Source organism: Acartia tonsa, chromosome 2, assembly GCF_053477335.1.
Source record: "Acartia tonsa isolate MP-2025a chromosome 2, ASM5347733v1, whole genome shotgun sequence".
NCBI lineage: Eukaryota > Metazoa > Arthropoda > Copepoda > Calanoida > Acartiidae > Acartia > Acartia tonsa.
This window is the reverse complement of record NC_137261.1, coordinates 47,234,156-47,261,530: the sequence shown is the minus strand read 5'-3', so window position 1 is coordinate 47,261,530 and position 27,375 is coordinate 47,234,156. Positions and strand designations below refer to the sequence as shown.

The 27,375-nt window shown below is 30.9% G+C and overlaps 1 protein-coding gene across 4 annotated transcripts in view; it reads left to right on the top strand.

Annotated features, from left to right (window-relative positions):
* The window catches only part of LOC145312019 (uncharacterized), a 201,150-nt gene extending 173,777 nt beyond the window's left edge, over positions 1-27,373 (top strand). The window contains exons 1-11 of one of the 4 annotated variants that reach the window (XM_080151107.1): positions 6,866-6,969; positions 18,315-18,379; positions 21,802-21,891; positions 22,274-22,361; positions 22,744-22,831; positions 23,349-23,430; positions 23,694-23,801; positions 24,562-24,670; positions 25,221-25,291; positions 25,836-25,918; positions 27,142-27,373. In XM_080151107.1, the coding sequence (XP_080007233.1) occupies positions 18,344-18,379; positions 21,802-21,891; positions 22,274-22,361; positions 22,744-22,831; positions 23,349-23,430; positions 23,694-23,801; positions 24,562-24,670; positions 25,221-25,291; positions 25,836-25,918; positions 27,142-27,241 (855 nt within the window). In that variant the 5' untranslated portion in view covers positions 6,866-6,969; positions 18,315-18,343 and the 3' untranslated portion in view covers positions 27,242-27,373. Of the gene's footprint in view, positions 1-6,865; positions 6,971-9,296; positions 9,358-10,788; positions 10,915-11,136; positions 11,269-11,367; positions 11,537-11,640; positions 11,844-13,581; positions 13,975-18,314; positions 18,380-21,801; positions 21,892-22,273; positions 22,362-22,743; positions 22,832-23,348; positions 23,431-23,693; positions 23,802-24,561; positions 24,671-25,220; positions 25,292-25,835; positions 25,919-27,141 lie in introns of those variants that run through there. The other 3 variants (XM_080151104.1, XM_080151105.1, XM_080151106.1) reach the window with 3 other exon arrangements.
* The last annotated feature ends 2 nt before the right edge of the window (positions 27,374-27,375 follow it).

Below are 27,375 nucleotides of genomic sequence, written 5' to 3'. Positions count from 1 at the left end.
GTAATTTTATGTATCATCATTCGGGATGTTCTTCAATTTATTTGCCATTGTCTTATCCCTTTATATCCCTGATTATTAAGATAACAAATGATACAAATAATCACCAAACAAGTGTGCAGTTCTCACAACTTAAATTTTACAAGGTAAGTAAAATTTATCAATTAATAGATTTTTTGTTTTTCTCTATAAAAAAAAAACTTGAATAAAAGAATAAAATCCCCTGAAATGTAAAAGTTTTACAATTCTGTTTTTTCTTCAGAGAAATATGTTGCTTACTAATGGATGTAGAATTAACATTTAGATTGCTAAATTGGTCAGTTTATTCATCCAGTAGAAGGGGAGGGGATGGAGTAAAGGGAGTAGATAGGGGGTACCATTAGTTTTGCCCGCTGCGAGTTTTACTTTACTGAACATAAAAATCTAGTGTAACATGCAAGTAATGATATATCTATTTGCTGGCTTTAAAAGAACAAAAAAGGATGACAAAAAAAGTTACTCAAAAAGAATTTTTATAAATCTATATTTTCTCCTTCTCTCCAGATATTTACTATACACACTGTTGTAACAAATAAAGACATTTCTAAAGTGTACATAAATGATTATGAGAGAAATAATAGTTATTTATTGCATCCTATTGTAGACAGCTTTCCGCGAATATTAAAATGAAAAATTACAATATTAAAACCAATTTTGATAGTCCCGAAGGGCTGAAGCGGATATTAATCGGTTTTGAAGCCATACTAAAAGGAGAATAAAGATATTTTCATAGATACAGGAATTAATGATGAGATGAAAAATAAGGTTATAAAAGTCACAAATTGACAAACAAAAGGAAGAACTTGTAACATTGTAGAATAATGTTAAACAAGATCGATTATGTCCAAAGTAGCATAGAAAAAAAATTGTTCCTATTTTCCCTCTATTTTCTTGCCTTTTCTTTTTCTTTTTTTTTTCTCTCTATAGCACACACATGATTTTGTTCTTTAATAACATAACATAGATATCCAGTATACAGTTTACCTTGATTGCAAAATGCTCACATTTCTGTTTATTTTGAGGGGGTAAAATGAGGGGTTCCAAAGGTTTGAGGGAGGGAGGCGTAATCTAATGCATTTCTAAAAAAAAATGTAGGAGGGTAAATGAGGGGCTTTAAAGTTTGTAGGGGGTAAACACCCATTTACAACCATCCTTAGACGTCTATCTTTGGAGGAGAATTGCTGATATGAACCTCATTTATTGGTCAGTTCGTTCAACCATTAGGAGGGGATGTGATGGGGTAAAATGGGTAGGTGCGGTTATCGTCATTTTAACCAGCTGCGAGCAGATCATTACTTTATCAGAATGCAAGAAAATTTGATGCAACATCCAAGTGATCATATATCTATTTGTGTTCATATGATAGAATTATGTGATTAGAGACACTTTGTATCCTGTCATTCTAATATCACGAACAAAATAAAGATCTTAACTTCATACCTGCACGGATCTAAAGGTATAAGACAATGTCCAATAAATTGATGTACATCTACAATGATGATCCACAAAATTACCCCTTCTCTAGATTACAATTAGTGGTTGAAACGGTTGTGCGTTAAACCTAATTAACCAACAAATCAAAATTCAATAAAAGTCCCCAAAGTTGTTAAGCAAACGAAAAAGAATTTAAGAAACTTTATTATAAAGTTTTGAGGACTAGTGTAACAGTCCAAATGTCCATTCCCTCCATGTAACTTCATACCATAGATTAAATTCTATTTCTTCAAGCAATAAATATTTTTTAACATAAAAAAATGCGCTATCATTCTAAAATGTTCTGTGTATCAAAACAACGTATTTATTGATAATCGTGTAAACTATTTTATTGAGATAATATGATGGATATAATATATCTTGGATCTTACACTAGAGTTTCATGCTATCTAATAAAGTGAAACTTGCAGCGGGCTAAAAATTAAGATTCACCCTTCTACCCCATTTTGTTACCAAGCATAAACACATACATACAGCTTTACAGTGTAGAAGCGGTTTCATCCCCTGAGGCTTTCAGGGCCGGCACCTTATATTGTAAGGTCTATATATAGTTATATTTACCTGATTTCCTTTTTTAAAGCTAAAACTCCTTAAATTTAGTATAGTAAAATATTCCCTGAGTAAAAGTGCAACCCTCCCCCCCTCCCCCTACCTTCATAACAGTGTACCTCTAAAATAAATTTTAAAAGCCCCATAGCTTTCCTTAACATTTGCACTGCACATTCTAAATATATTTTAGAATATCCTTTTCCATTTTGGCTTCGAAACCGATTTATATCCGCTGGATTAGAACCGGTTCTCAGCCATATTGAAAAATCATGTATATCATCGTATTACAGACAATTTTCCACTAATATTAAAATTAAAATCAATCACAGTTTTGTTAGGCCGGACTTTCGGGGACCAACAAAACTGGCATTGTTATAATTTTTCATTTTTATATCCGTGGAAAGTTGTCTATGACACGATGCGCTAAATAACTATTGAGCTTTCTATTGAAATGTGGGGTACTAGTATATGAATGTGTATATGGCTGATACAGTAAAAGGACCCTTGCTGGCTCTTGGATAGGGTTAATTATTATAAAAATTAAATCGCTAAAATAGTTGATAAGATATACAATTATGAAATATTGGTTAGAGAGGGAACACTAGACTGTAAAATTCACTAATGTTCAAAGTTTTATAAGTCCGGTCTCTTATTGGATGGCTTAAAACTTAAAACTTAAAACAAACAATCAGTGTCCAGACTTTTCACTTGATAATTTTGATCTTCACAATCGGATATTTTATATAATATATATGACCCTTTTTTGAATGAATTGGTAGGGGGTACAGATAATTTTCAATGTACATAATACTTATACCTATCTATTCTAGGCCGGCTGTTCAATGTAAAAAGCTTTCCTTCTTTTGTAGAAACTATTTTAGTGTTGCCATTAAAAAAAGAAATTGGGGTATTCCCTTTCACTCCTAGGTGCAATCTTCTGTACCCTGAAGGCTAAGGGCGAAGGATATCTTTATGACTGAAACAATATAGTTGCGATTTTCAGGTAAACTGTGTATAGCTCTTCAGCTGGTTTTAGAATCTGTTCAAAACCTTTAGGAATACTTTTTGGATCTAATCATATGTTCCTTATGTAGATTATAATTTTCATCTAAAAATAGTTCATTTGATGTTACTGTATAATTAACTTGAAAGAGGCATTCATTTTAAGACTTTTTTTCTTTCCTTAACTTCACATTTCAATACATAACAAGAATGACTACTTCCATGGATAACGAAGCTCATCAAACTAGACATGAGGACAAACAAACATTAACTAATATATTTCGACAGTTCTTTTTACATTCAAGAAACGGAATGTTATTAAATTTTAAAAGTCTGATAATTATACTGTGTCATGAAATTTGAAAAGCTTATTAACAACATGTTTACATTTAACGCTTTATCTTTTCCATTGTGATAAATATAAAATTGCTCTCTAAATTATATCTAACTATTGTAAGGAAGCTAAAGCAAGGCTTGAAATCGATAGATCAATTCTAACAATTATACCTATCTAAACAACAATTATATTTAGCCGACTCGAATAGCCGGATTATGAATGTAGAAATGCCTTGCTTTCAGAAATGCATGAAATTAAAAGGGACACAGGTGGCCTTAAATCCAGATATGATATTTACATAGTTTTATTTCTAGGACTGAAATAGCTTTTTCAAAAGGGATCTTGGGATAGCCAGGCTGGGGTAACAAAAATTTAGTAGTTTGTACAAAAGGATAAGTAAATATTTTTAAAAACATATATAGAAATTTTCAGATTGCATTTATTTCTTTAATTAGTACAAACGGCTAAGCCCCTAGAGGCCTCTATGGGCACTTGAGGGTTGTGAGGGGAATTAAAGTCGCACCCCAATTTTAATTTTCAAAAGAAAAAGAAAATAAAAATAGGGGGTGGGGGGATAAACCTTCACAGTACACACAGACTGACAGACACATAGAGAGCCTTTTACTTAATTATAAGCATTTTTTTTTCTTTTTTTCTAAACTATACTTAGGTACCCAACAAATGAATTATTAAAAAGCCATGATGTCCGTCTGTCTGTCTTAGAGGAACGGGATCAAGAAATGATATTTTTTACTGCTATTAGATATACCAATTACCATTTATAGAAAAAAACTTATGGATTTATTATTGCTTTGAACTTAAACCAGATTTTCGTGTTCTTTATTAAAGTGAACTCAGTAGCGGGCTAAAATAACTTCCTCACTCCCCCCCCCCTTCCCTCCTTCTGGATAAATGACCCGACCAATAAATGGGAAGGGAAATTGCAACCTAAATTGATGACAATTTTTCCCCTGTCTTAATATCCACGTATAATCTACATCCATTGTTGTCCTTGTTTCATTATAGTACTCATACAAATTCTATTTTAAAGTCTATCAACTTTTTCCTTTATTACAGAGTGGAAAGTCCCAAGAAAAAGGTCCTGTATTACCCGAGAGAAAGGAAATTTTACTAGAAAAGGATAAAAGAGGGCATATTGTAGGAATAAATAGGTAGGGAAATGGAGCATAAATTATCTTCCTTATGATCATCCCATCAAGCATTGCATGTCGACAAATTGTCAAGGATAATCCAGGGAGTTTTATAATAACGTCTTCTGATCGCTGACTTAACGACTTTGGGGGACTTTCATTTTGATTGGTTAGTTCATTAAGTTGAATGTTTAATACTTTCAATCACTAATTGTAATTTACAGAACATGTAATTTTGTGCATCATAATTGGGGAAGTATATCAATTTATCGGATATTGGCTTATCCCATTAGATCCCTTGGCATTTCAGCATATATTTTTTTATCCGATTGGCCTATCCATATAACCCTGCAGGAAGGATGCTTTGAAAGGCGCCCAGTTTCTTGACCTTTAAAATTGTTTACATTTAGGGCTCCAGCCTCTGCAGGGACAGAACATATAGAAAAGTATAAATTGGGGAATTTATTTTTAGGGAAAGATATATAGTACCAGATTGCTTTTAAAATGTCTAAAAATTGAATTTAAAATATCCCAATAAAAATGCAGGTTGGTTATTTAATCTACCAAGCAAGTACAGAATTGAGTTTAGATCAAAGGGGTATTTTTATCAATGAGAGTACTGTACAATCTAAAAAATAAAATCATTTGTAAATGATTTCTTCTAACTAACTTTATTTAAATGCAATAGATAGCTCATTTAGTGTAAAAATATTGACATAATGTTTCTAAAGCGAACAAGACAAAAAGGGAGAAAAGAAGATTTACAAATTTACAAATAGAAATAAAAAAATACAAATTTAACAAGAGAAAATATAATGGGAGAGATAAAGAGTAGAAGAATTAACATAATAGATTATCGTATTAAAGACAAACAAAACTGGTTTTAATCTTATGACTTTTTATTTTGATATCCACGGAAAGCTGCCTACAATGCAATACAATAAATGAATAATGCCAAGATTGAAAAAAATACAATGATTAAGAATGAGATTAAAATATGATAGAATCGCTAGAGAAAAAAAGAGAGAGAGAAAGAGAGAGAGAGAGAGAGAGAGAGAGAGAGAGAGAGAGAGAGAGAGAGAAAGGAATAATAAAGCTTTGAAATAGTCAAGGAGGCAATGAATTTAAAATTAAACAGGGAAATTATAGGGAAAAACAAAATAAAAATTTTTTGCTCGCCCCATTGATGATAAACAAAATTATCATTCTTTTACAATTATCGGTTGTAAAATTTGAATACAATGCTGTTTTAAACCATCCAATCAAGGTCCAAAAAGTTTTTGAAGCCTATGAATGAGAGATTGTGTTTAAAAAACTTTGGGTCCAAGTAAAAATTAGTGTCCAACATCCTATGCCCTTCTTGAGTTTAACATTCATAACTTCACATACACATACGCATACACACACATACACATACGCATACATACACACAAGCGCACATATAAACAATTCGAGGTTCGAAGCTGTTTACAAAAGAGAGGGAGAGAGGTGTTGATTCACTTCACACTAAAAATTTATTGAGTTGCTATTCTTAAGATAAAAAGTTGTTTCATAAACTACTAGTTGCTTTGTTCCTAGCCTTTAGATGAGGGCGGGAGGAAAATAGCTTAAAACCAAACCAATTTATTTATAAAGCTTACCCGATAAGTACGACCAATTTTCGATATCTATAGTTTCAGACAAAAAAATTATATGACGTGGGTCTGACCATGCCATGATTTTTCTAAAATATACAATACAAATAACGGCTGGATTTATTAGTTTGTGGTTTTCAGGGAAGCTTCTTCTCATACCAGGAATATAAGGCTAGGGAAGTATCACATTCTTCTGAAAAATATACCTACATAATGTTGTTGCGGTTGCGCCCCTAGCATCTAAAGGCTCTGTATTCAAAGATGTTAGTAAGAAGGAGGCAGAAAATAGCCTAACACATCATAATGTCTAATAATAGAATAGCCTAAAACCGGCCTGGACCTATGTAAAGGTTTCAATCAATTCAGTTGTTATTTAAATCCTAAGCTTTAGACAAAAAAAAATTTACTACTAAAGGTTAAAGTTTTCTTCAATAACTGAATTCTATAGGACGGTTTTAAACATAAACATACTGCCATGAGGTTGTCAACAAGACGAACAAACACACCAAGTAGTATTTTTTTTAAATGTTAGATAATGATCTTTATTTGTTTGAAGCAACATTGTATAAACACTTAGAGAAATAACAAGAGAAAGGAAAGAATAAAGGGAAGAAGGATAATAGGAATGGAGGATTAACCCTTGGGGGGAGGTAATGGGCAACTTTCAGAGGCTGGAGGGGTAGGGGAGGGGGAGTGAGTGTTTATGACCGGCCCATAGCTGGCCTAGGGATACTCAGTCCAGATTATCTACTGTTCACAACAATAGGTATGTGAGAAAATATTTTGTGTTGTCGTTTTTTTATATTTTAAAAGGTATGTGATATTTTTCTAAAAATTATATATATTTGTTAATATTTATTATATAGTCTATCATTACTCTTTTAAATAGGTATTTTATAGGCTGCAAACATCTGTATTTTATTTTAGGAATCATGGAAACATTGTTTGAAAGTTTAGTTCTTCTAAGACACATAAATAATTTGGAGCCAAATTATAATATGCATATTATTATCTTTTATATAAAATTATATATAATAATTATATTAAATGTTTATCTAAAGTCAAATCAACATTTAATTAGATATCAAAAATTAGTTATTGGTAATATGTATTTAAATAACTTTTGAAAGTATAACAAAAAAATTACATATTGATTTTCTGTGTAGGCATTGAAAAACTAATTAATGATATATGTACACATTTCCGTATAATTAGTATTTTTTGTACGAAAATTACTTTTCATTGCTTTTGTTTTGTGAAACCCCCCAAAAAAAACATTACGACGACAAATGTTTTGTTTGTTAGTTAACCAAATTTTTAAAAAATATTGTATATGTACCATATTAGTTTACAAAATCTTAGTTTTGTATAGTTAGTTTATAATCAGTTTTAAAGCACTGCCCAAGACCAGTGATTTGTTTTTAACCAGTTTACCATAACCAGAGCACAAAAGAGACATGTGCATTTTCAAACCAGTAACATAATCAATATCCAAGACCATTGCTTTGTTTGAACCAGTAGCAGTGCACAAATGAAGACATGTGCATTTTATGTGAATACAAGACTGTGTTTGTGCTTTTAAAAATCCTCTAAAATGAGACAGAGAGGATTTTATCAGGTTAGATATTAATTTTAATAATGTATAATCTACTAACATTTTTATTTTTATTACATATTTTATTACATTTTGATAATTGTTTAAAAACTCATTTTACAAATATTTAAATTCATGTTGATAGTTCATTAGAAGGTTAAGGTAATGGAAAGTTGCAATTGTTTGAAGGTGAACAAAACTGACTAAAAATATTGAAAGGAGAAGGAAGTTCTAGTGCTAGTGTTCATTCAAAACATTTTATTCTATAATTTTGAATTTAATAGACAAGAAAAAAGCAAAATGTTTGCATAAGCCATTAGATTTATATCAAATCAAGGCCCAAGGGAATAATGTTTCAACAAAGATTCACTTATTTTGCAACATTGCAATCACATATCATTTCTGCTGTCCATTTACAGAAGTAGAGAGATAATTAGATAGATAGATACATCCTAACTATTTCAAGCATTTCGAACTTGACAATGGGGACAGAGAATAGCAACAGAATAATAAGAAGGGGAAGAGAGGGGGAAGGTGACAGGAGAAAACTATGGAAAAAAAAGAAAAAAAAATCACATTAGATTAGATAATGACTTTTAAATTCAGATACTTTTTCTGCATTCCTTTACTTTTATATAGTTTTTTTAGTAGTACAGTTTGACATCATAAAAAACATATATCTTTAGTTTTATGCAAATGTTATAAATAAGAATTGAAATGTTTATAATAACATATTTTATTTCCCCTTTAATTCCAAGATAAAGGTATAAATATGTAGAATGAAATACTTTACTAAATTCGGAAAAAAAATAAAGGTAGCAAGGGACATAAACAGTTACTACCTAGTTAATTTAATAGTTAATTTTACAAAAGAAAAAGTGTTACATTTGTCTTGTTAAATTTGTTTTAAAATTAATGCAATTTTTAAATGACAAAATTGTGTAACCTATTCCTTACCTTCAAGAATTTGATTATCCTTAAATCCCAGCTAAAAATGCAAAGCTAGAATAAATTTGTCAAACAATTTCATGGATAGCATTTAAAATTCAATAATAAAAACATAAAATGCATACGCATGATAATCAAAATTTAAGTATTTTTAAAAAAGAATGGAAGGAGGGTGGGGGATGGAGGATGAGGTTCAAACTAATTATAAACTTGATTTTCAATTTTAACAGATCTTAGATTAAAACTGAAATATTTGTTTGATGACACATATATAAAGTTTTTTTTAAAAATACAGCTTGAATCTTCGTTATTTAAAACAAAAAAGTAAACATTTTATGATGGTGTTTATATAGTGAATTGAAAAGTAAAGGATTTGTAGGTAAATGTCAAGATGATTGTGTGTGTGTGTGTTTGTAGTTAGATGTTGGACATTATAAGACAAAACAATTTTTACTTTGTTTTTTTAATATTACTAACATTTAATTTATCTTTTAATCTAGATGAATAATTTATTTCAAAAGACATTAATACAATTTAATTATGGTTATATTCAGACGGGACTGACACAGCTGCAAGATGGATGCTATTAGGAAGAAAATGCAGTCTATGAAGGTAAGCCTTGTTGTAGTCAAGAAATCCTTGTCCAGTATGGCTTCTAAGCCGATTGATATCTGCTGCTGGATTAGAACCTGTTCCTAGCCAAATTTTGTATAGCATAGTATTACAGACAATATACCACGAATATTAAATAAAAATCATAAAATCATTACCAATTTTGTTAGCCCGGGCCTTCTGCCTCTCAGGTCTAACAAAACTGGTTTCGATCTATTTTTTTTTCATTTTAATTTCCGTGGAATACTGTCTTTGATATGATTGTTATTAAATCTTATTATTTTTTATTAAATTTTTATTATTAAAAAGAAGACAATGTTTGATTGTCTGTTTGTTCATTCCTTAACATCATGCTTCCTGCTTGATTAGGCTGTTGATCAGGGGAATATATCTACGTGGTCCTATAGTCATTTTAAGGAGTCTTCGTGGTTGTTGTAAAACCACAAACAATAGGTTAGGGAGGGATTTAGGCTTTTAAAGGTGGGGTTACGACGCCCAACGTAAGATATATGTCCTAGAGAAAAAATACATCCACCCCCCCTCCCAAAAAAAATCTTGCTTTGTTAATAACAATTTAATATATAGGGTGGGGGAGGGGGTGGGGGTACTGTATAGCTACGGACGAAACTAGATCTAGTTTCAAAAAATCATTAAATATAGAAATGATTTATATATTGGAACTTTTGACAGGATTTTTTTTTCAAGCAGACATAAAGTAAACATTACTTCCATGCAATCCCTATTGTACAAATTATTTGTTCTAAATATTTCAAGGCTAAAGAATGTTTTCCTAAATGTCCAGCATATTTTAGATAATTTCAAGTAAAGAAAACAGAGTTTATTATTGAAATATATCTAATTTAACTAAGATTTATGCAATCATAAAACATTTTCTATTTAAATAAAGAGCAGCTCCTAGTTATAATCTTTAAATTTAATTAGTGGTAAGGGGATATGCTCTAGTATTAATTACAAAATTTAACAGGAGTTGGAATTAATGAAGTATTTGTTTTACATTAATAATTCACAGTGGGTCAAAGACAGAACTATTTAAAGGTAGTTAGAGTCATTACATATTATAACTACCATTAATGGTTTTCTACCACTGCACTGTGGGGGTTTTCAGCCATTTAAAAAAAAAATATTTTGAAAATAACAAATAATTTACTTTAAACATGGATTTTGAATTGACCAATTTCTATGTTTTTAAAGAAAAATAATACATTAAAGTATGATATTGAAAACATATCTTAGGTTTAATCTAGTTTTAACTCTGATATAAGTATACATTCACTTTAACAGTCGGTCATATTGAAAACATTTATAGCATCTATAATCTCCAAATTTTTGATAATCTAAACTAAAATATGCAGTAAGTAATTAATTAAAACTTATTTTTCAACAATTGTATTAATAATCTTATTTACAAAGGCTGAGACAGATGATCTCTACAAGAAGATCAGTGAGTATGAAGCTAATGCCAAGGAGGCCAACTCCATCTCTGACAAGTATGATGCTGATATCAGAGATATGAGCAAGAAGGTTGCAAAGCTTGAGGTAAGTAGTTTATTACAAGAATAATTTGTTTATTAAATGTTAAATGTAAAAGAACCAAGTAAAGCTTTAAGTTTTGATAAGATATTTCAAATATCATATCAAATTAGCAGATAATCTTTAATATTTACAACATTTTGATATTAACTACACAATTGTAATTCTTCTACGTCTACATTGTATGACATTGTTTTTTTTATCAAAACAATAAAGATAACTTTATAGTGTGCCATGGAGGAGACCCTTGAAAAGTTGCAACTGAGCTCTTCCAAGATGGAGGAGGCTGAAAAAGAGTTCAAGGACAAAGAGGAGGATGTGAATGCACAGGCCAGAAGAGTTCTGCTTCTGGAAGAAGAGGTAATTTAGTTTACATGAACCCTAATTTTTAACATAAATGAATTTATTAATTATTCTACAAATATTTATTTAGTTGCTAACTTTAGTCTTCAATTTAAGGTCAAGATCAGCATTGAGAAGTTAGCTAACACCATCCTTAAGCTGGCCACCATGAGCAAGGATGCTGACAAGATTGTCAAGACTGCTAGAGACTGGGAGAGCAAGACCATGAACAATGAGGTTGAGATTGAGAATCTTGATCTTCAGATGAGAGAGGCCAGAAGAATAGGTGAAAAGCTAAATTATTACTAAATATTTGTAGTGTTTTACTTTTTCTTGAATTTAGCTGTAAAAGATTACTCAAAATTTGGTTTCATGTTTTTTATCCTTTAGGCCATGACAATGAAATGAAGTATGATAACCTGAACAGATCTCTGTCCATGATGGAGGATGAGCTGAAGAGAGCAGAGGAGAGAGTAAAGAATGCTGAGGCCAAGGTTGTTGTTATTGAGGATGAGTTGGCTGCTATTGGTGAAAATCAAAAACAGTTGGAGGTCAGCGAGGAGAAGGCCAGAAAGAGAGAGGAAAAATACCAGGTATGTATTGAACATATAGTAAAGTATTAAAAATGAAGCTTATTGCAATTTTGTCAACTTTATGAGAAATCTAGTTGAAAATTTCAGGAAAAAATGTATGTAGTGCAACACTTGTGTCCATTCTTTGGCCACAAATATCTATCAAATGCTTTCTCTAAAATGAAATAAATTCTTTCTAACTTCCTTCTTATTGTCTTATTACCTCACTTCCTATCTTTAAATACTTAAATTACATTAAAGTTTGCATTTTAATGAGAAGTTTAGAAAATTATTTTATTTTAAAAGTGAGGCCTGATCATGTAATTTGTTGTTTTGTTATTTGATCTTCTTGTTAAAATTAAAATATAAGTTTTCATGCATCCAGACTGATATATTGTGCACTGTGTTAACAAATTTCCGTCAGTTTTAGGCATTTAACACACATTATTAAAACTTAACATCTCATTTTGATTAATTATATACCTAGAATGGATTGTAGGTTGAACTTGCAACTAAGGCAAAATCTCAATATTTCTGTTTTCTGTCTCATTTACAACAAAAGCTGGAACAGAATTTTTTTTTAGATTTTATCCTTTCAAATTTCATACAAATATTTTCATTTAAGCCTACAAGTTTACACACACTTAAATCTGAAACAAAGAGTCAAACACACACAATACTTTGTTTCCTCTCAGCTGACTAGAATAGAAAGAAAGAAAGGTCAATTGCTGGAAAATGTTGCCTAGACTTGGTCAGCAATTATAATAGGAACAAATCAGGGGCGTGCAGAGAATTTTCCCAGGAAGGTGCAAGAAGAACACCCAAAAATTTTACACCCCCCTATAATAAAAATCAAGTGGAGTGGCTTTTTACTTTTACACCCCCTTTGCTGATTTGGGGTGCACCCCCCCCCCCTTAATTCAGCCTTGGGGTGTATACACACTAAGAGATATAAGTTTTCCGGAATTTTAATGTAGGGAGTAGATTTGAAATCTGCATCAAATTTTAAGGATTTTTTATAAAATTCGTTTTTTGTAAAATTCTTTATCTAAAAGCGAAAATACATTTTAAGTTAATTAATTTTGACCAATAGGATAGGTGGATTTTAAACTACCTGCGCTCTAATTGGTTGAATGATGTACGACATCCAATCAGAGCGCAGATTTTTTAAATCCACCAATCACAGATGCCAAAATTAATTAACTTAATTTGTATTTCCGCTTTTAGATAAAGAATTATACAAAAAACGAATTTTATAAAAAATCCTTAAAATTTGATGCAGATTTCAAATCTACTCCCTACATTACAATTCCGGAAAACTTATATCTCTTAATACACACCCTTCTTCTGCACACCTCTGGAACTATATATTTTCCATTTCATAAAAAATACTCTTTAATAATAGTGTTGAATATGCATTACTTGGGTTAATATAAAAACTTTTATTGAATACAAACTATACTTCTCTTTGTAAACATTATCTAAATTTAAAATCTAAAATATATTATACAGAATAATTTTTAGTTTTAACTAATAGCCGTTGACTGCATTTAGATGTCTAATATGATGTATTTATGTTATTCTTACCTTATAGGTTATTCTACTCTTTTGTCTCAAAATAGCCTAAATCCTTCCAAGACCCTAAGGTGTTTGTAGGCTGATTGGTTGGTCTATTTATGAGATCTTGCTAGATTATGTAAATACATCAGCTTTTTAGAATATATTGAATATGATTACTGACAAAGATTCTAAATTTCAGGACCAGATCAAGCAGTTGAACATCAGACTGAAGCAGGCTGACAGCAGATCTGAGTATGCTGAGATGAACATCAGCAAGCTTCACTTGAGAATAGATGAACTCGAGGATGAGATTATCCGTGAGAAGCTGAAGATTAATGCTGTGTCTGGCCAGCTTGATGAGACCTTCAATGACATGCTCAACAAGTACTAGATCATGTTTCTTAAATGATTTATTTTCTTCCTAATTGCTGCTGTTGTCATTGGAGATTGATATTACAATAGTTACTGCTTCAAGAACTGCTAAAATTGTTGATTGAGTTGATACTTATGTCAGCAATATTATAACAATTGTGATCACCTTCTTCAATGTCCATCTTTTAACATTTCCATTCTTAATAAAGATAAAAATGATTTTTCTTCAATGAATTTAGAAAAAATTAACATCAATTATTAATGTAAATCAGACAGAAAAGTCATGTTTACCTTTTACTGTAGGGCAACCACTGCCTTCCATGGTCTGCCATTTAAATACTAATTTACATCTTTAGTTAGTTGCTCAAACTTATACCATCATTTAATAAAAGTAAAGATAGGTCAATATTCAACTAATCTAGATCTAGCTTTTAAGTTGTTAAAATCTAATTTACTTGTAACAACTAGAAAAAAAACTGAAACAATCAATTTGACATGCTTAAAATCAAAGTAAGTTTTAATAATAAGATTGTCCATTGTCCATACAACTAAGCTGCACTGATTGTGATATAAGATATATTTTGATAGGTTTGTATTAGGGTTTCTGGGTTATATTTGGTATCAGTCCTTGTCAGGTAAATCTTGGAAACAACTGCCAGGCAACCTGACCATCCAGACTGACATACAGTGCTTGCTTCAACAATTTAAATGCATACACACTCAAATTGTGAGAGGGTATATAAAATTATGAATGTTATTGTCATGTTGTATTTGTGTGTTTTATGATTAGAATGTCTGAAATAATATGAGGGAAATCATCAGATTTTAAAATTATATATGTCTATGTAATAAAATATATTTTCATTAAAAATTAAACAATTTTTTGTTATTTTTTTTACATGATAGGTAGATATGTGTACTACTATTATATTGTAATTTATACATAAAAATTATGTATCATTCATATATCTTATTTATCTTTATATGTACTTTCTGAAATATTAAATGTATAACAATTATTAAGGCTATTATGACTTTTTTGCCGTTACTCACATTGGTCATTGATTTTTTGCAGAATCTTTTTACAAAACGAACGTTTCACTCAATTGGGCTATTCATTAAGGCTTAATTATAAGGACAAACATAAGTATAGAAGAGCTTTATTTTAAAAAGCAGTTTCTATAAAAAGAATGACATCTAACATTTATGAAATTCCTGGTAAAAAGCGTGGATTTAAAAATTGTTTAATGTTTATGTTTTGAGGCTCTGTTGCTGTCTTTACTATCTTAGCTCAGGGCTCAGCAGACGCGCCTTAGCCCCAAATATAAACCTGCTTCTTTACATAAAGAAATCAGAAATGATGGATTGTCTGTTTAGGATCAGATTTAGACATCCATCTAAATTTTAAAGATTTCACTGTGGCTTACACGCGGCTGCCGAGCCCTGCTTATTTCTCTCTATCAGTAGTCTTCTCTTTACTGTTTATCCCTTCCTTTCCCTTTAGTTCACAGAGAAAAGAAACTAAATAAACATTTTTTGTCTTAACATTTAACTGGTCAAAAATATCAGTTTATTATAGTAACAATTATTATAGATTTTAATTCATAATTAACCCTTAACGGTCGGGGGGGGGGGGCGTTGAACGCCCCCCCATCCGGTTTTTTCTATCTCATTTTCTGTGTGTGAAAGATAAAGAGCCCAATAACTTCAAAAATAAAAAAATTACAGCCGTTTGAAATTTTTAAGTAAAAAAGGACCTAAAAACAAAGGTTGTTAAATAAAAGGGTGAAGGATGCGAAAATTGACCTAAACTTACTCAAGGAAATTCATCATAACACAGGGGACTTACACAAAAAATTTTAGCCCTGTAGCTCTAATAGGCACTGAGATAACATGGGGGGGGGCGTTGAACGCCCCCCCCCCCCCCGGATGATTAAGGTGCGGAAAGGGGCCCGACTGTAAGGGGTTAATGTAGAAAACTAAAAACAGCATTATTGACTAATAGAAATCTGGGTTTTATTACACCTCCCCACCCCCCCGTAGTCCACAAAATTCTACATCCCTAAAATAGCCAATATGGGTGTTAAGTCAAAAAAAAATAAACAAAACCCTGTATCGGTTACTAAAAACCTAAATCTACACATAATTCTAGGTATTCCATTGTACTATCCCTGATATATCAATCTACATTAATCCTTCTTTTTATTTTTCTTATAAAGTGTATTTACGTCATTTACTTGAATTTGTTTACATCATGACTAATCTTCTATGTTAAAACAAGGATTACAACATCCATGAGTAGATAATACAAAACAAGGATGACACATCCATAAGTAGCGAAGCACAAACAATTAAATAAGAATTTAGATATTAGTTGTTTAAAGCATGTATATTAGGAAAAAATCACGAAACCTTTTCAACATTTGTTTTTAATTTGACTAACAGACTAACGGTCAAAGTAAATTACATACTGGATGCTCAAAGTAACGGGAAATTTAATTTTGATATTTTTAACTACAAAAATTTAAAAAAACGGACCATAAACACCAAAGATATGAGGAAAAATGTGAAAAATATAAAAATAGCCAAAAACCTGCAAAAAGGCAGTCTGACCGCTATTGATGTTTTCTTGAAACGACAAGAAATTTAATTATGATATCTATAACTGAAAAACTTTGGAAATCGGGCCGTAAATACCAAAGTTATGAAGAAAAATGTGAAAAATACAAAAATAGCCTAAAACCTGCTTAAAGGCAGTCTGACCGTCATAGTTGTTTTCTTGAAACGACAGGAAATTTTATTTTGGTACTATAACTGAAAAAATTTTGGAAATCGGACCATAAACACCAAAGATATGGAGAAAAATGTGAAAAATACAAAAAAAACCTAAAACCTGCTAAAAAGCGGTCCTACTGTCATTGATGTTTTATAGTTAATTGTGCTCTTTAAAAATGGGAATGTTGTCAAAAAATTTCAGCCTTTTATCTTTTATAGGAGCCGAGAAAATCACGTTTCCCCCAAACTAAGACGGACATTTCAAATTATAGAGTAGCTTCGCTAATAAAAATATGGAAGGAAAGTGATCTAAAAAAAGCAAATGGACAGTGGTCATAAAAAAGAGTATGTGATTGAAAAATAGTATAAAACCTTTACTAATATTAATTTAATGTCTTTTGTAGCATTACTGACAAACTGACAGACTAGAAAATCTCAAATCCCCATAGCGCTACAGACAAAGTGAGTCATACTAAATAAATTTATTCAAGAATAGATTTATTGAAGAAAAAACCACGAAACCTTTATCTATTTTTATAATTTTCGTAAGATGACTGACAGGCTGACGGTCGACGTAGATTAAATACTGGATGTTTAAAACAATGCATATTATTAAAAGTTTCAAAAAAAAAGATTTAGATTCTTATAGGTAATCAAATCTTTAGTTTTAGAAGAATCTATCAAGTAAGACGATTTTTTAATCAGCATAAACATTGTCTGATTTTAGTGTTGAATATTCCAGTATGGCTTTGAAACCGATTAATATCTGCTGGATTAGAACCGGTTCTTAGTCACACTGAAAAATCATGTATAGCATCGTATTACAGACAATTTTCCACGAATGATAATAATATAATATATAGAATTAATACCAGTTTTGTTAGGCCGAGCCCTCATCCCTCGAGGCTAACAAAAGTTTTTAAAAACTGTTTTCATATTCAATAATTAAAGCTTATCCCCTAGGCGCTTTATGACAAGAAGAACATAATAAAATCCACCCTAAGAAACTTCCCTGAAAAAAACTTTTTAACAACAAAAACGTACACTCCATACTTAAAATTGTAGATTTAGTTTCTTTGGACGACTAAATTGGGGAGTATATTAAGATTATTGTTCATCAATAAAATGAAGGTGTTAGGTTTGAATCTTGGCCAAACATCGCTTCAGGTTTGAATCTTGGCCAAACATCGCTTCACAAATACAGAGATTAAAATTAATAGTACTGCTGCTACACAGCCAGGTGAAAAACATGAAAAAGTATGTATAAGTATGCACTTAATTCTAAGATTTGGTTTAGATATACACCAAATAAGATCTCGTTGTGTATCCAGTTTTCTAAACGTTTTCCTGCCATCAAACCTTTTTATCTTACCATCTAGATATCCTATCTAGCATACCATCTACCTATAATATCTATCTTCATTTCTAGCTGTCCTATCTATCTTACTATCTAGCTATCCTATCTATCTATTTATATTTAATATTTATATCCCAGGTTTGTGTTGACCTTACTGCCTGCATAATGGATGCCATCAAGACTATCTATCTTACTATCTAGCTATCCTATCTATCTATATTTAATATTTATATCCCAGGTTTGTGTTGACTCACTACTGCCTGCATAATGGATGTATCAAGACTATATATCTTACTATCTAGCTATCCTATCTAGCTATATTTATATCCCAGGTTTGTGTTGACTCACTACTGCCTGCATAATGGATGTATCAAGAGACTATATATCTTACTATCAAGCTATCCTATCTATCTATATTTATATCCCAGGTTTGTGTTGACTCACTACTGCCTGCATAATGGATGCCATCAAGAAGAAGATGCAGAGTCTTAAGGTAAGATTTAGCCCACAAAAAAAAACTATTTCGTTTTCTATATTTTTACAATTAACAAGGATGACAACATCCATAAAAGCAAAGCACTAAAACGGTAGGACAAACGGTAATTAACACTTGTATAGTGTCAGAACTTAATAATCAGAATATAAATGTATAAGAGTCGAAGCAATATTGAAAGTAAAATTGTTGAAAAACTGCTTGATACAGGATAATGTTTATGGACATACTTACATTTTTAGGACTTGATTATAGAGTTGCGTCGCTTATAACATTATACTTTGTTGTCCCTGGAATCAATATACCAAAAATCAGATCAATCAGATGATTAGATCACATAAAAATTTGTTGTTAAAAAAGTTAAAAAATCAAACTACCAAAGGAATCACCATGCAAAGTTTGAAATCGATAGGACAATTCTAACATGCCTACATTAACGAAAAAAGCTATCCCTCGGTGACGGACCGACCCTAATCATAGACAAGCGCACACTTATTAAATTTAACCAACTAAAGAATTTTTTATCCAATCTTAACCAGACAAATGTCATCTAGCTAAAAAAGATGCGTAGATTTCATTTCTGGCAACCAGAAAATCCGCAGAAATCGAATTCATGAGATCCAAAAAAGTTTCATTAAAAAAAACCTTACACCAAAAATAACAAACAATAATTATAACGACGACTTAGTTTCTTTTTCCTGTTTAATACAAATATGGAAACTAATTTTCAGGCATGCATGTTTGTTGGTATAGTACTTTTTTTAGAAACCAAAATACAGACATATATAAAACTACGAAATTGTATATTAGTCACTAGAAAGATTATATTTTTTTTTCTTGCTTTAAAACAACTTTTTGTACATAAAAACCCATAATGTCTTCATTATTGACACAAACATGCATGCTGTATAGTTTTAAAAAATTTAGTCAAATAAAATACCTGACTAGAATACAAAGCAAGAAATAAAGGTTATCAACTCCCTATGAGCTTTTTGTGTTAAATAGAATTATTAATAAGAATAAAAGGGTTTAAAAAAAAAGTAAAATAACAAAATGTTAGGTGAATTGTTAATATTAAATCAATCAAAAAATGTTTTACATTCTTATAATTAATTTCAATAAAACATATATATGCTCAATAAAGGTTATTTATAATTATGAATTCTATCAGACTAAAATATAAAAGGGGAAATAGTTTATGAAGACGACACAAAATGATTTTAAAAATTACTTATTTTTATCTTTTTTTTTAATCTTTAACAATTTTAATGTTTTTATTATGTAAATATATAAAGTATTATTCAAACTTAAAGGATTTAATCTTTTTCTTTGTAATTTATATGTCAAAATATTATTATAGAAATAAAGAATAATTTCAATAAAAAAAAATTGCTACAAAAAGGCTTACTGTATTATTAAACTGACTTAATTGTATAATTGCATTTATTTTGTTTATTTACCTTGAAAAATGAGTGTTTAAGTGCTGCATTGGTTAAAATCAAACCTAAAAGTGCTCTTTATTCAGTGACAGAGTGAAAACAATTTATACCTTGTTTTATAGTTTTTGATCTCTTTTTTTATATATTTTTATCTGATATGTATATCAAAATTTAAAAGTATCTATTTCATTAGATATTCATACTTTGCTAAGACGTCTTTGTTACTTTTTGCACTATATTTGCTCTAAAAAGGATTCTTTATCTGACTTTTACATTTAAAATGAAAGATTTTATGCCAATTTTTGTGTTGACCGTAGAAAAAAATTATTATTTTGTTTATATGCAATTTTCTATAATAAAATGTGAGAAATGCCTTTTTTCACATGTAGGGCGAAAAAAGTAACACTGAAAATATTTTTTACGTCTTAAGCATGTCCTAAACTCAAAGATAATAAACTTTCATAAAAGATTTATTTCAGAATATGTCATTTAGGGCATAAAATTAATTTTGCAAATTAACATTGCAAATGTTTGCCAATAACTTTTAAAAATGATTTCTGCGGATTTTCTAATTTACATGGGTGTTTTCTACACATTTTCCCCTTTCTAAAAATACCTTCCTCATAAAGATTGGCTTCCGGAAAGTATATACTTTTCCAAAATGATATGTGAAGCCTCGCTTTTAAAAATTTACAACTTATTTACTAAGTATATTTGCGATTACTTTTATTCAATGAAATCTTCCAATTTTTAACATTTACAAAATATCCTGCTTTATTGCATCAAGATCCATGACAGATCTATATAGGAAATAAACGTCTATAAATGAGCTCGAGTCTTCCAATGGTAAAGTGTTTAAAACTCATAGTGCTCCAATAATCCATAATAAACTCTCATTGACTAAGACGATAAGACCTTTATTCTATTTGTTTATGGAATGAATTAAGTTTTTCACTTAATGTAGATATTTGAATTACATTGAAGTATTTAATCCTTATTTCATAAATAAAAAATATACGTTCATAATAGAGTAAATCTAAGAAAACTCTATTTTAAAAGAATTCGATTGTGGCGACACTTCCTTTGTGTTAAAATATTAAAACAAAAATTTTAATCATATTAACCCTTTGGTGATGGAAATGTGAAAAAAATATAATTGAAAAAATCTTTTTAAAATCATTTAAATTAATAAATATTTACTTCTTTCTTTTAGACTAGTGGCTTCGCCCCTAGCCTCTAGGGGCTTTGCCCCAAGAGGTGATGAAAAAAAAATTATGGCGAAAATCGTAAAGGACCATGGAAATCTCCTTCAAAAAAAAAAAAAAAAAAAAAAAAATGGGGGGGGGATTTTTTGGTTTTTGGGGGGGTTGGGGGTGTCCCACCCCCCAAGAAAATAGCTTAAAACCACCACAGGACCAATAGGTAGATACCCTGAAGAGTAGAATCCGATCGGTTCAGTGGTTACCGAGATCTTAAGGGACAGACAGAGAGACGGACAGACAGACATCGTTCTACTTTGTATTATAGATAGTAATGGCAGGGGAGGAAAATTGATTTATTGAGAATTAGATAAATAGATATGTACTAATAGAAAACTAGCCAATAGCGATATAGTTATATTGAGCCAACTCTAGTATTTTGATATAAGAGAGAGAGGGGGGAGAATAAGCTATTTATTACACTAGTTCCAAAGCTATATAATAACGTTTTCTTATTTGTTGGCTTTACAACTTTGGGGCCTTAACTGAATTTGGATAAGTTATTTCGTTAAGTTGAATGTTCAAAAGTTTCAACCACTAATTTTATTCTACAGAAGGGGTAATTTTGAGTATCATCGTTGGGGATGTACATCAATTTATCGGCCATCGGCTTATCCATTTAGATCCCTGTTAAATATTGTGTTATTTTCTTTATTGATAACGTTTATTGCACGAATGACAATCTAATATTTATGATTTGTCTTGATAATGTTTGTTTGTTTAGACCGAGACTGAGAATGCCGTGGCTAGGGCAGACCAGCTTGATGCTGAATATAGAGAAGCCACAGCTCTTGCTGAGAAAACTGAGGAGACTGTGAGTTATTATTATCATGATATAAATTGTAGAAATGAGTGGTCATTGCAAGCAAGATTTCAATAACCTATTAAGTTCTTCTGTTATGGGAAGCTTTAAATAGGACCTGGGATGCTTTTAGGCTATTTTATTTCTAGGGTTAGGCCTTAGGCTATATTTTGCCTTATATCACCTTAAATAGAGAGCCCCTAGGAAAATTTTCAAATATGGAGGTGGGGGGGGGGGGGAGAAAAACAAATAAGACCCCATAGAAATTCGTCTAGGTGTTGGGTTTGATCCCCCTTCCCTCCTTTTTGGGTATTTTTTTTAGATAGGGGGAATCCCGTTTTTTACCCTTGTGTTGTGTACCCACTCTTGACATATATGTATTTTTTTGTTATAGGTGAGAGATCTCCAAAAGAAGATGCAGCATGTTGAAAATGATCTTGATATTACTATTGAGAAGCTTACCCAAACTAATTCTAAACTAGGTAGGTAGATATCAATGCTACCCAAACAAATTCTAGATAGGTAGATATCAATAATGGAAATTATCTAGATATCACTATTGAGAAGCTTAATTAAACAAATTTTAATTGCGTATTGCTTTCTCATTGTGCTCAAAATAAGAGTTATTCTAGAGAAAGAGTAAAAGTCCAGCAAAAAGTCAATTAGATAAACCTAATGAAATTACCTTACCCATAAATAGTTTTCATTCAATTTCTTTTTATCTTTCTCTCTCTCTTGTTGAATTAATCTTTCAAAATAGCTTCGCTGCTATTTGACATAATTTTGAATAAAATTATACATTTCTATTGTATCAAACCCCTTGTTAAAGTCTAAAAAGCAACCATACACACTTATTTATTTAAGATGAGAAGGAGAAAGCTTATTCAATTGCTGAGGGAGAAATCCAGGCTCTCAAGAGAAAGATTGTTCTACTCGAGGAGGAATTGGAAAGGTAGAAATTTATTTCCTGTTTTATTAGTAAAGTGTATTTAATCTTTTATTTGGGCTGGGATAAAACTTTGGGTACTTTGATTAAATCTTGATTGAGTTGTTTCAACGATTCTTTTAATAATTTTAATCTACATAAGGGGTTATTTTGTTTGTCATCATATATATTGTTTATTGTCTGATAATTTGATATCCCTGTATATTGGAGAGGGATGATGTATATGAAAAAAAACCTTCCCATCTTTCCAAAATTAGAACGAACAGTCCCTTTGGCACATTATCATGTTTCATTCTTTCCTGCAGAAAAATAGTATTTAATAGACATTTTTTTCTGACAAAAATACCTTCTTTACATTGTAAAATAAGAATTCTGTAAACAATTTTTTATATCTAACTTTACATCACACACCGACAATAAAATAATTCTTAAATTGCATTATTTATATCGTGAGGCTAAGGGAACATCAACCAGGAGGGATTAGGCTGAGGCTAATGCTCTCTCTGACTCTATTATTATTTAGATCTGAGGCTAAGGGAACATCAACTAGCAAGGATTTGGCTGAGGCCAGTGCTCTCTCTGACTCTATTCTCAAGGCTATAAAGGTGGGTAATTAAAATGTAGATATCTTGTTTAGCAAATTGTAATATCTTTTGTCAAAAAAATATTTAGTAGCAAAACTTTTCAATGAACAATCTCTTACTTAGGTCTTGTTATTAAAAATAAATGTTGGTTAAAGTGACATTCTTATAAATTAAATTTCTCCAAATTTTATGACTTCATCAATGTTTTGACAAAATTGTTAAGCCTCTAAGTTATACTCTTGTTATGAAACAATTCTTTAATATAAAAAATAATAAATTCCTAGATTTTGGAAACAAAGAACATGATTGATGAGGAGAGGATTGAGATCAGCGAGAACCAATTGAAGGAGGCCAAACAGATGGTTGAAGAGTCGGATATCAAGTATGATGAGGTCAGTAATAGATAGATAGATAGTAATAAATTTTCCAGTGTGCCTTTGGATTAAAACCGGTTTTTAGCCATACTGAAAATTTTCTATACGGAAAGCTGCCTGTAATATAATTATACAAACAGGCCAAAATTTTAGAAAAATTAACCTTACATTAAGTGGATAAGTCCTATAAAACAATAAATTTGTTATTTATACAGTACAAATTTTCTCCGCTAGATGTCTATGTATTTAATTCTAAAATATCTTTTTTATGCATATAATACAATGTTAATAGTTTTTAATTCATACTAATAAAGTCAGTTATAATTAACTGTGGATTAAAAAATTAAATTATGAATTCATTGAAATAAAAGGTTGATTAATTCAAGATTTGTATATATGTCAAATGGTAATTCTATAATGCGTTGGCTCTTCACGAATCTAAGCTTTATAGAACACGCTTTGCTTTATGACGTGAATACGTCCATAACACGCAAATTGACCTTTTCTTGAGATGGCTCGATAGAGTTGTCGATTAAACAATTGCAAAAATTATAACTTAATTCTGTATTTAATGTAAAGCTGGGTGAAGCTAGGACCTGTTTTGGGGGGCTAGAATAATTAGATACTTATTTTTTAGATGCGTAAAATCTCTTAAGTATCCTCTTCCCTCATTCATGATTTCGTCCCCACCCCCTTGGAGGTTCTGTACCTAAGTTTTGGAATATAATTTAGAGTATAGTTACTGCAGCTCCTATATTTTAGTGTATTCAATTGTTAGGTTGCCAGAAAGCTTGCCATGGTTGAAGGTGACTTGGAAAGAGCCGAGGAGAGAGCTGAGGCTGGTGAAAGCAAGATTGTTGATCTTGAGGAGGAGCTTAGACAGATTGGTAGGCATTTAATAATCACGAAGTTTTTTCTATTTAGGGTAGGTTCGTCCATCTGTTATTTTAATGCTACTAATCATAAATATAGGTATGTTTTAATTATCTTTAATGAAGGAACCTTATTCCCTCTTTGCTATGTGCAAAAGCACTCTTCAGTCATCTTAAAAAAAACATCTTTTTATCAATGATAACTTCAACTTATTTTAAAATAAACTCTTATTGAAAAAATCACGGTTTGAAATAGGTTAATTGGAATGGTATTTCAGAACAATGGAAGATGCATAGCATCTCTATAATTATTAATTACGTCCATAAATCTAAGTTTGTCAACATAAAGCTTCTCGAATTTTTGCAATCTTCGCTCCTTTAATTTGCAATTAACGCAACTTAGTTTAATGCAGTGGCGTGCACAACAAAGGGGAAAAACAAGGGAAAGACAGGCAATTAAAATTTTAGTTGCAAGGGTGATGTTGACACCCCCCTACAATACACCACATGGTTAATGACCCCCTGTTATTCAGTAAATACGCTTTTAAATGAATTTCCTATTTAGGTGAGAATCTGAAGGCTCTAGAGGTTGCTGAGGAAAAGGCACAACAGAGAGAGGAGGAATATAAGAAACAGGTATAATTTTGGCTTAACTTGGAAATAAGTAAAAAATATAATTTATAATGTTAAGTAGTAAGGTTTTAATGTTTGTCCGTTAAGAGCAACGCCCCTAGAGGCTTCTATCACCTCCACTTTTATTTGTAGTTTTAAAAGATTTTTGGGTTTTTTTTTCTAGGGACGTTTTCTTTTCGGAGGGTGGTGGTTCCCTCCCTAAAATTAGTTATATACAGACAAACACACACAGAGATCCAGTTTACGATTACGATTAAATATACCCATATTTTGAAAATATGATTATCTCAGCTAGTATCAAAGATACAGATATATTTAGTGAAGATTCCTATTTCATATGCGCAGCAAATCTATGCATTGTTTTGTCCGTCTGTCTATCGGTAATGCCTCAAAAGATGTAGTTGTTTCTTTTATTTTGTTATTTTCTTGGAATTTTAGAATATTCTCTCTTAATCTCATTGTTATGAGAACAGAACATTAGTTAATGTGCATTCCTTGATTTTTTTATGCTTCGCTACTTATGTTTGTTATCATTCTTGTTATTTAGATCAAAGTGTTGATGGACAGGCTAAAGAGTGCTGAAGCCAGAGCTGAGTATGGTGAGAAGACTGTTCAGAAATTGAACCTTAGGTTAGTATCTATCTAAAAAATGGATGTATTAACAGGGGAAATTTGTCGTCAATTTAGGTTGCTACAAAGGTCCTCATTTATTGGTCAGCTTGTTCATCATCCAGTAGGAGGGATGGAGATGTTGTAAAGGCGGTGGTGGATATCGTAATTCTTGCCAGCTGCTAGAATTAGAGTATATTCCTCTCATATATTTATTCACTATCTTTGACATCCATGTCTATTTATTGTATAAGTACCTATATTATATTTATCACAATTTAAAGTGGTTTTCCTAATATCTTATTTTGATTATGAACTAATTTTTAACTTAATATTAAGAAAAAACGTAATTTTGATGCCTATTTTTTAGGGTTGGGCCGGATACTTTTTTGGCCGGATACCGGATATCCGGCTGATTTCAAACGCCGGATATCCGGTAACCGGCCGGATATCCGGTTATCCGGCCATATTACCGGATATCCGGCCGGATAACCGGCCAAATTACCAGATACTAAAGTAGCAAAAAAAAATTTCTTCAGAAATCTTATAAATATTTACATAAAGTTAAACTTGTTCAGAAAAAATGTTCTTGTAGCTTCAATAATAAGAAAATTATAGCCATTTAAAATTTTAAAAAGCAGATTTTTGGTGTAAAGTATACAAAATTATAGAGCCGGATATCCGGCCGGATAGTTTCAATATCCGGCCGGATATTGAAAATGACCGGATATCCGGCCCAACCCTACTATTTATACTGTAGGTTGGGTGAAGTAAAAAAAAAAGATCCCAAAGAGATGTTAGCACATAAGAATAAGCCATAGTCTCAGCCCCTATCAATACGTCTTTTTTTCTCACAAGCATTAAAAATTAAAATAAGAGAACAGAGGGACTGGTTTACTGTGATTAGCGCCCAATTTGATGTTTTTTTAACATAAAAATAGTCAACTTGATCTTTCTGCGCACCATAAGAATATGATTATCTTTGTTAAAAAGTAACATTATTCCAGGATTTATTATTACTCGAATCTTACACTAGATGATGTACTCTAATAAAGTTAAATTTGTAGTTGGCTAAAATAACGATCCCCTTCCTTCCTACTGAATGAATGAACTGGCCAATAAAGGACAGAGGAAATAACAACCTAAAATTACGACAATTTTTCTGTTATATATTCTACATTTATTATTATTCCATCAGTTGTTTACTTGTTGAAAACAAATTAAACATTATTTTTATGTTTCAGGGTTGATTCTATCATCACAGATCTTGTGGCAGAGAAAATGAAGACACAGAATGTCAACGATGAGCTTGATCAAACTTTTGAACTGTTTGTGGCCAATTAGATAACAGAATCTACAGATCTAATAATCTAAGAACCCCCCCTAATCTATTGTATTATAATGTATAATTATTGAACTGCATTTAAATTATAATTTGTATATCAATCTGTCCTTTAATAAATATGTTTGTGTTTATA